Raw genomic sequence first — 10,735 nt, 5'->3', positions numbered from 1 at the left:
GCTGTGACAAAGAGAGAGTGGCATGGACATATATACACTACCAAATGTAAAATAGATAGCTAGTGGGAAGCAGCCGCATAGCACAGGGAGATAAGCTCGGTGCTTTGTGCCCACCTAGAGGGGTGGGATAGGGAGGGTGGGAGGGAGGGAGACACAAGAGGGAAGAGATATGGGAACATAGGTATATGTATAACTGATTCACTTTGTTATAAAGCAGAAACTAATACACCATTGTAAAGCAATTATACTCCAATAAAGATGTTAAAAAAAAAGAAATAATGAGCGTAAAGCTTCACAAATACATCAATAAATTTAAACTATTGACACATTAAACAAAATATGTAATTTGAGAAGAATAAAAATTAAGTGAAATATATTTCATTTGAATTACAAAAAATATATATATACTCCATAATTTTAATTACTTTGGAATAAAAGGCTCTGTAATTTCTCTATTTGTAGCTCACATTTCTATCTAAAAAGTAAAGCATTAAAAAGTCATGAATCATACAGTATTTTGAAATAATCCAGATACTGGTATTTCTGCATTTTTTCCCTTTTACAAGTTTCTGCTACAATGGATCTCATCTAATGGTATCTGCTTAGGGGAACTAGGGCTCAGCAAATACAAGGTACTACCAAGTACTGTCCCTTCTTCCCCAAAGAACTTTTCAGAGAGAACTACCTGCCCATTTTCAAGTATCAGTGTCCTTATTAATGTAGCATGAAATTGAACTATATAGCATGTAAAGAATTACTATTCATTCACACTCCCAGAAGAGTTGTTGATATATATGCCTTACTGCAAGTCTTAAGCTCAGTTTCTTTGTCTTTACTGCCATTTTCCATCAACTCTAAATTGCCACTGATAGAAAATACACACTTTTAATGGATCATTTAACATACAATTAGGTTATTTGGTTAAACTTTCATAATACCTTTCCTCCTGATGAAAGAAGTTATAGCACAAATAATTGAACATTATTTGACTTTTTTGCTCATGAATCCTCCCCAGGGACAGGTGTTATGAATTTTTTCTTTGTCCAGGACTAATGAGAGATATGTAGTGAGTTATCTGTAAGTTCTTGCCAGTTCCCTATTATAGCCAGCGTCTCAAGTTTTAAAAAGCTCTCTGAGGTTGTAAGTGTGATCAGGCAGCTTGATCAGAGTTTATTTTTTCTGGCTAAAGATAATCGGGTTTAAAAAAAAAAAAAAAAAACCTTAACATTTTGAATAAGGATATCAGGGTCAAAAAAAGGAGGAGGAAAGCAAAAAGATGATAAGGAGTAAATATAAAGAAAGGAAATAAATACCTAATAGTAAGAATTATAACAATCTAAATTTAGAGTCTAAATGCTGGTTATTGCTTATTTATAGGGAATCTGTTTTTAATATATTAATTTTTGAACTTGCCACTTTAGTGAATTATGTTTTTATTTCTAATTATTTTTTCAGGCAGTTCTCGTGGCTTTTCTTACTATACAATTACTTTGCCATCTTAAAGTACACGTCCGCATATATGATCTTGTCATTTCCCAGCTTAAAACCATTCATTTAGCTTATTATTGTTCTTAATATAGAGCTCAAAAATGCTTAATATGAGCTAATAAGATCCTCTTTCGTGTGATTCCTTCTTCCCTCTTCAGGCTCATCTCATACCACTCTCACTTTTGTGCTCCAGACACATTGGTTGCCTTTCAGCTTCTTGACTGTGCTGTGTTTTCTCTTGATTCACAGCCTTTGTATGTACTGCTGGCCTCTGCCTGGAAGATTCTTTGCTCCCTTCTTCTTGTAACTAAACCCTAATCCTTTCAGCTTCAGTTTAAAAGCCTTTCCTAATCTCCAGACTGGAGGGAGAGCCCCTCCTCTGCACCTATACTGGCACCCTTTCCTTTCCTTCTGCTTCCATGGCAGTTACCTCACTTGAGATGGAGAGTATGAAAGAAAGGCTTGAGGAGTGAATGTACAGAATACTTGCTATGGCAGTGGGCAAAAGGATTAACTGGAGAGAAGCGACAAAATTACTCATCATCATCTTGGCCCAGCTATATAGGGGACCCCAGTATTGATATAGGGACCAGCAGCTTGGTTGGTTTATGGCGTTTCCTTCAGCAGCTTTCCACAACCGTGAAGCAGAAGTAAAAGAGACAGTTGGATTGATCTAAACTAGTGGTGATTTTGTCTCCACAGGGGACACATGGCAATGTCTGGAGATGTTTTTGATTGTCACAACTGCAGAGGCAGGGTATTCTATGGGCATTTAGTAGGCAGAAGCCAAGGATTCTGCTAAACATCCCACAATGCACAGGACAGACCCATACAACCAAAAATTATCTGGCCTCAAATGTCTGTAGTGCCAAGGTTGAAAAACCCTGACCTAATCAATGACCTGAGGAAAAAAGAAAATAGATTGTATTGGGATGTAGGAGGTCAGAATACAAAAATCTCCTTCTTGAGATGATGGTGTGTATCACACAAGATCTCATGCTGGATCGCCGCTGCTCCACACAGCACCTCACACACCTGGGTCTCAACTTCACAAGCCACCAAGAGCTTAGTGATTTATTCTCGAGGTATCTATTGCCTAATGTTATGTGTGGACAACAGAAACCATAGAGAGTGTGGAAACATCAGTGGAGCAGAGTAAATTTAATGCAGAATATGAGGGGAAAATTGCAATGTAAGTTAATGTATTTGTCTGTTTACAAATAGATCCATGAAAGTAACACTTTTATAATTCTCTCTTTTTTTTCATTTTAGATTTAGGCCTTATGTATACTTTTGGAGACGATCGACATGGAAAATTAGGACTTGGACTGGAGAGTTTTGCCAATCAGTTCGTTCCTACTTTCTGTTCTAATTTTTTGAAGTTTATAGTACAGTTGGTAAGGGCATCACATTTCCCTGTTTACATGTTCATATTCCTATATTTGAGTCTTTCAGTATTTCATAGAAAATAAGTACTTTTCTGTTTATATGAAATATCATGGCTATATCTAGTAAATATACTTGTGTCCTAAAGGCCAAATGTCAGACATCATGGCAGTCTGAAAATCTGTCCCTTTTCTAATGTTCCTCCTCTAACATCTTCCTTTTTGCCCTAATCTTGACTCTTCTACTTCATTTTCATATGTCTCTTGAGAGCCAGGACTGTGCCATGCCTGGAAGCTTTGTGTTTCCTGTAGCTCCCAGCAGAGTGCCTCACCCACAGTGGTCATCTGTAAATATTTGCTGGATTAGATATCACTAGGACTCTCAAATCCTGCACAAGAAAAATATCTGATAATAAGTGAAGAGTTGAAATTATGTTTAATTGGTTAAGTGTTATTTGGATAAGATGTTGTTTCAGTGACATCCCCCTCAGGCACCATATCTCTGTTGTTTCTAACACTTTTGCCAATTAAGAACTATAGACTTGAAAATTTTGTTTACTCGGTGATGATAATATCACTTGGAATTTGTTCTCCAAAGGCTCAGAGCCTCGTGCTATGGAACACTTCCATTCCTTGATTTGACACCTGTTTAATGAATGCCTGCTTGGTACAAGATACTGCACTGAGGATGAGGAATACAGAGCATGCAGTGATGAACACAGTGACCAGATTTTCATTGACTAAGCTTATAATCTTATGGGGAAGATGGTTGTTAAAAAGTGCTATACAGAAAACATATCAATTTTAACTTTGAACATATGAAGGGAAAGGTTCAGAGTATGCTCTTCTATGCCATGTAGAACACTGTGAAGATACCAGAAGTCTGTGTATTGCAAACACAATGTTTTTTTAAGCATTTTATTGAAAATCAGTTATTTCTCAAAATAGTTGGGATGTTGATTTCCTTTTTCATTGTTCTATCATTGTGCATGCTTGCGTTTTGCTCTCAGGACTTTTAAGCATTAAACTTAAAAAATCTTCATATATAAAGACATAATTATCCCAAGAGACTGATTTATTCTTGGGTCCCTTCTTTCCAAGTAGAACTTGTCTGAGTAATTTTTTCAAGTTGTTAGTGTTGCTCCGAGATTAAAATAGCATTTTCTAACTTGTAAAGAGAAATATAATGTGCTAAATAGGTTTTTTTCTCTATATTATATATTCAGTTGAAAGTAAAATGGTATGTTAAACTTGTTCTAGTTTTCAGTAATAGTGTTTAAAGAATATATATTGTAAGGGCTTCCCTGGTGGTGCAGTGGTTAAGAATCTGCCTGCCAATGCAGGGGACACAGGTTCGAGCCCTGGTCCAGGAAGATCCCACATGCTGTGGAGCAACTAAGCCCATACACCACAACTACTGAGACTGCGCTCTAGAGCCTGTGAGCCACAACTACTGAAGCCTGTGCACCCAGAGCCCGTGCTCCACAACAAGAGAAGCCACCGCAATAGGAAGACCGCGCACTGCAATGAAGAGTAGCCCCCGCTCGCCGCAACTAGAGAAAGCCCGTGCGCAGCAATGAAGACCCAACGCAGCCAAAAATAAATAAATTTTTTTAAAAAAGAATATATATTGTAATTCACGTGTGTGTGTGTGTGTGTGTGTGTGTGTGTGTGTGTGTGGAGAGAGAGAGATTTCAGTCAGTCTAGGAAGTCTACCGCTAAGTTAATGTTTTGTAGCTGAAAACTGTTAAAAACCCATTTGTGGGGCTTCCCTGGTGGCGCTGTGGTTGAGAATCTGCCTGCCAATGCAGGGGACACAGGTTCGAGCCCTGGTCCGGGAAGATCCCACACGCCGCGGAGCAACTAAGCCCGTGCGCCATGACTACTAAGCCTGCGCTCTAGAGCCCACATGACACAACTACTGAAGCCCGCGCGCCTAGAGCCAGTGCTCTGCAACAAGAGAAGCCACCGCAATGTGAAGCCTGCGCACCGCAATGAAGAGTAGTCCCCGCTCGCCACAACTAGAGAGAAGCCAGCACACAGCAACGAAGACCCAACGCAGCCAAAAATAAAAATAAATTAAAAAACAAAACAAACCCATTTGTGTTTGAAGCTAGTGTCAATTAATTTATCTGTGAATTTATGCTGCAGGTTGCTTGCGGTGGATGTCACATGCTAGTTTTTGCCAGTCCACGACTTGATGTGGCAGAAGGCGTTGAGTTAGTTGAAATAAATGATCGTTGCTTACCTTCAGCTACATCTGTGCCCATCAGTGATCTGACTTCAGGAAACGTACTGCAGAGATCTTTATCAGCACGTGTGCGGCGAAGAGAGAGGGTACAGTTGTGGCCTATTCTATATAATAATGTTGTCTAGCACTGTTAAGAAAATTTATTTTCTTTTTAAACCAAAGAAGGGTCTTCTTAGGTAAATTTGCTAAATAAAATGATTAGAATCGAGGGCTTACAAACTTTTAAAGCAAACTCAGAATTAAACTGGTAAACCCACAAACTAGAAAATTGAAATGATCTTGGATAACCTTTGCTTGTAGACAGTGATACTTACCGCTATCTTATCACCTCAGATTGAATGCTAAGTTGTTTTCTCAACCATCTGTGGATTGATTTCTACTTTGCTTTTATCTTGTAAAGCTAATACCTCATGAGCAATGAAAGGTTATATATATATATATATATATATATGTAATAACTAATGAAAGGTAGAAAACAAAGAAATAAGGGCTTTATTTGAGAGAGGGAATGTTCTTTCTCAATTAAATTTAGAGATTCTCGTTCTGTGCTTTAAAATTATTCAATGACACATTTTTAAAAAATAAAATGCCAAATAATTTTTAGAGATATTCCTTTTTTAAAAAATTGTTTTAAGTTCCAAAATGTATTCCTTTAGTGGTAAAAAAAAAAAAGTTAAGTTTGATTTTTTATTATGAAAAAGTATATATGGAAAAATTGAGAAATACCCCATAAGTATTTTGTAGTTGTTGTTGGTTTGTGTCTCCTGAGTAACTTTTTTTTCCGGGAAGGCAGAGAAAACACACACTTTTCCCCATCTTGTGAAAAACAGACTTCCAAATTGACGATTTAGAGCATCTTAGATACAGAGGCAACAAAACAAAACATTTTTGAGCCCTTGGGGATTATTAAAAAGTGAATGTTGTAGGACGTTGACCAACTTTGAAGTCTCTCTCTTCAATATTTTTAGCAACCTCAGGGTGGTTTATATCAATATTAAGTATATAACATTATCTAACAGTTTATTTAACCTATTTGTTTTAAAGGAGAAATCTCCAGACTCTATTCAAATGGCAGGAACACTACCTCCAATTGCAGGGACTCTCGTACCAACTGTTTGTTTTCCACCTCGTTCAGTTCCTTTCAGTATGTCTACAACTAATCTGCTAGAGAAAATGATGCCTGATAAAGAGGGCCCTATGCCGCCAATGGAACCAGGTAACAGTTGATGCTCTGCCTGCTCTCAGAAGAAATGTACCATTTATTCCATTGTTTTCACGTTCATCTTAAGATGTTTTCTCTAACTAAATTGTTTTCTTCCTAGTTAGAGACTGACATCTCTCATTTGAACTCAAATCCAAGAATACTCTTACTAATAGAAAGCATCTTTGGTGACCTTAAAAATCCCATGTAATGACAGCAGCATCTTTATAAAGCAGTGTATAACATACATATCACCTTCTCTTACATTATCTCCTTTAAACCCAGAAGCAACTCCATAAAATAAGTGGGAGTTATATTCTTCATTTTTATATATGAGAAAAGCAAGGCTTGAAGAGATTGAGTGACTCAGGTCACTCAGTTTTATAAGTGAACAGGGTTTGAATGCAGGTCTTATAGACCTATGTGAAGTTCTGCCTTTAGGCAATATAGCATTGTGGTTAAGAGCATGGGATGTAGAGTCAAATTGATCTGGCATCCGATGCCAGCTTTGACATTTATTAAATATGTGACTGGCTTTGGGAAAGTTACTTAATTTCTCTACACCTCAGTTTCCACATCTTTGAAATAACTTTAATAATACCTACTTTAGAGAGTGCATGACAGTTAAATGAGATAAGGCATATAAAATACTTAGCATTGAGCCTAGCACCCCCAGAAACCTCTTCATAAATATAGGCATAGTTATTATTAACACCTCTGCCCCACTGCCTATTAGATACAGATTTCATGTTTTAAATTGTAATTCCAGCTCTTTAGCCATATACACCTCTTCTAAATAGTTTTTTTTTACAGACATTTGTGTATCTTAGGAGTGTGTTTATGTTACTACAGGGCATGTACTCAGATGATAGGGGCAGAACAAGAAACTAGGGTAGGAAATCAGAGTAAGCAGTAGGTTTGTAATTAAGAAGAAAATCTGAGCATCTGGGGTTAAGAACTGTGGCACAGATAATTTTAATATCTTTGGGCTCAGGAACCTAGATAAAAGGTTGAGGTAACAAAGGATCAGGAACTCAGTCAAGAACTGTGGGCCATGGGAATAGAATATTGTCTACATCTAAGACCTTGATAATGAGCTGGGTTTCCTACATCTCACCCACAAACTCTGTATGTTTCCTTTGGAGATAGGAATCACTGGTGCTCTTCAGCCCTGTACATGGGAAAGGTAGATTCTGGCAACAGTGTGTGCAAGGAAAAGAGAAGTTTATGGTCTGGGGCAAGTTGTTTCCCACTTCAAGAGATTTGAATGTGAAGATAGAACTTTGTAGCTAGAGCAAAAGGAAAAGCCATCCCCGTATCTTTTTGTGACTGTTTGCTAAAACCAACTTAATAAAAATATTTTGAAAGTTGTATCCAACATATAATGTGACTTTTCTAAATTATTTGCAGACTTCAGTATTTCTCATGGAGTGAAGGAGGTCAGGGAAGACATGACTGAGGAGGTGACATTTAAGCTAAAACATAAAGGATAAAAAGTAGCCACACAAAGAGGGAAGATGTGTATATTACAGGCAAAGAAAATAATGTAGGTAAAGGTTTGGAAGCAGTTTATAGGAAAAGGAAAGAAGATCACTGGGCTCAGAGAGTGAGGGAAAAGGCAGGACAAGATGATGTTGGAAAAAGAGACAGCAGAAAAATATCCATGGTTTTATAGGCCATGAGAGGCCTATTTGATTTGAGTGTTTTTCTTAAGTGTAATAGAAAGTCATTAAAGGGTTTTAAACAGTGGAGTGATGTGCTCCAGTGCCATTTATATTTTAAGATGGTCACTTTTGCTGGTGTGTGGATGTAGGGATGCCAGACTAGAGGTAGGAAGAATACTTAAGAGCCTTTTGCAAGAGATGATGGTGTTTGCAGATTTGAAATACATTTTAGTCATAGAAACAACTGAACTTGCTCGTTAATGGGTCACACATAGATGTGTAGGCAGGAGGATGGTCGATTGCTTTGAGAAAAAAAACTAAAAATTGAGCTTGAAATACCTGTGAGACATCCAAGCAGAAATATCAAGCAGGCAGTTGAAAATGAAAGAATAACGTTCAGAAGATAGGTGTGGACTAGAGATAGAAATTTGGAAACCATCAACATAGAGATGGTATTGATAATCCATGGAAGTTGGTGAAATCACCTATTAGAGAGTAGAGTAGCAAGAAAAGAGGGCCCAGGATTTAGCCCTGAGAATGTCTAACACTTAGAGGGGAGGAGAGGAAGAGCCCAAAAAACCACCTTCCCCAGCCTCATCAGCCAGTAGGGTAGGAGGAGGGACATGAGGAGGGAGTAGGGTCATGAATTCAAAGTACTGCTCAAAGGTCAAGGAAAAGGAGTTCAAAGAAGCATCCCATGGATTAAGCATCGTGGAGATTTTTGGTGATCCTGACAAGAGCAGTTCCAGGGAAAGATCAGGACAGAAGGCAGTGTTAAAAGTTGACGCATGAAGGGGAAATGAGGACGTGAAGAGGAGAGTGTGTAGATAGTTCTTTTGCCTACTTTGGTCCTGAAGAGGAGCAGAGAAATGGGCTGGCAGGAGAGGGAGATGTGGAGTCAATGGGAAATACTAGAGCATATTTGTGTGCTAATGCAGGAGTCCCCAAATCCCCGGCCACGGACTGATTCAGGTCTGCAGCCTGTTAGGAACCAGGCCTGACAGCGCAGCAGGAGGTGAGCAGCAGACGGTGGGCAAGCAAGCGAGCAAGCAAAGCTTCATCTACCACCCCCCATCGCTCGCATTACCGCCTGAACCATCCCCCCACCCCTGGCCCGTGGAAAAACTGTCTTCCACGGAACCGGTCCCTGGTGCCACAGGTTGAGGACCTTGGGGACCGCTGTGCCTAATGGACGTGAGCCAGTAGTCCCAGACAGATGGGTAGCACACAAGAGAGAGGATATGACCAAAGGTGCAAAGCTCTTGAGAAGACAGGAGGGGCTGCCATACAGAGCAGTCTTTGTTAAGAGGAAAGACACATCCTACATTTTGACAGGAAAACGTAGGTAAATTTGTACATTTGTTGGTGAGAAGATAAAGCAGATCAGCTCTGACGACTTCTGTTTTCTCAGTCAAGCATAAGGCCAAGACCATGAGCTTAAATGATATACTATCTATTTTCCAAACCTCCTTTCTCTGCCATCTCCGATCTCTCCTGCTTAGTCCTTTTCTATTTTAATCTCCTTCAGGTGCACTTTCGTTCCCATCTGCTCCAATGTCTTCAGAGGATCCCTAATATTTTTTTTAAATAAATGTAAATTTCCCCATGTAACTGCCACCTGCTTTTCTAGCTTCATCTCTCAGCAGGCTTTTTCTTATAACCTTAATTTAGGTCTCGAGTCTGCAGGCTGTGGCCCATGGGTCAAATCTGGCCAGCAACCGTTTTTTTTTTTTTTTTTTTTTTTTTTAACATCTTTACTGGAGTATAATTGCTTTACATTGTTGTGTTAGTTTCTGCTATATAACAAAGTGAATCAGCTCTATGTATACTAATATCCCCATATCCCCTCCCTCTTGCATCTCCCTCCCACCCTCCATATCCAACCCCTCTAGGTGGTCACAGAGCACCGAGCTGATCTCCGTATGCTATGCGGCTGCTTCCCACTAGCTATCTATTTTACTTTTGGTAGTATATATATGTCCATGACACTCTCACTTCGTCCCAGCTTACCCTTCCCCCTCCCCGTGTCCTCAAGTCCATTCTCTATGTCTGCATCTTTATTCCTGTCCTGCCCCTAGGTTCTTCAGAAACTTTTTTTTTTAGATTCCATATATATGTGTTAGCATACGATACTTGTTTTTCTCTTTCTGACTTACTTCACTCTGTATCACAGACTCTACGTCCATCCACCTCACTACAAATAACTCTATTTCGTTTCGTTTTATGGCTGAGTAATATTCCATTGTATATATGTGCCACATCTTCTTTATCCATTCATCTGTCGATGGACACTTAGGTTGCTTCCATGTCCTGGCTGTTGTAAATAGAGCTGTGATAAACACTGTGGTACCTGACTCTTTTTGAATTATGGTTTTCTCAGGGTATATGCCAGTAGTGGGATTGCTGGGTCATATGGTAGTTCTATTTGTAGTTTTTTAAGGAACCTCCATACTGTTCTCCATAGTGGCTGTATCAATTTACATTCCCACCAACAGTGCAAGAGGGCTCCATTTTCTCCACACCGTCTCCAGCATTTATTGTTTGTAGAACATTTGATAATGGCCATTCTGACCAGTGTGAGGTGATACCTCATTGTAGTTTTGATTTGCATTTCTCTAATGATTAGTGATGTTGAGCATCCTTTCATGTGTTTGTTGGCAATCTGGATATCTTCTTTGGAGAAATGTCTATTTAGGTCTTCTGCCCATTTTTGGATTAGGTTGTTTGTTTTTTTGATATTGAGCTG

The 10,735-nt window shown here is 38.9% G+C and overlaps 1 protein-coding gene across 5 annotated transcripts in view; it reads left to right on the top strand.

The window, feature by feature from the left end:
- Positions 1-10,735, top strand: part of RPGR (retinitis pigmentosa GTPase regulator) — a 92,780-nt gene that overhangs the window by 17,756 nt on the left and 64,289 nt on the right. For all 5 annotated transcript variants that reach the window (XM_055081856.1, XM_028482789.1, XM_028482786.1 and 2 more), the window contains exons 9-11: positions 2,761-2,885; positions 5,025-5,210; positions 6,169-6,340. In XM_055081856.1, the coding sequence (XP_054937831.1) occupies positions 2,761-2,885; positions 5,025-5,210; positions 6,169-6,340 (483 nt within the window). The remainder of the gene's footprint in view (positions 1-2,760; positions 2,886-5,024; positions 5,211-6,168; positions 6,341-10,735) is intronic.

Source organism: Physeter macrocephalus, chromosome 21, assembly GCF_002837175.3.
Source record: "Physeter macrocephalus isolate SW-GA chromosome 21, ASM283717v5, whole genome shotgun sequence".
Classification (NCBI taxonomy): Eukaryota; Metazoa; Chordata; class Mammalia; order Artiodactyla; family Physeteridae; genus Physeter; species Physeter macrocephalus.
This window is presented reverse-complemented; position numbering and strand designations above follow the sequence as displayed.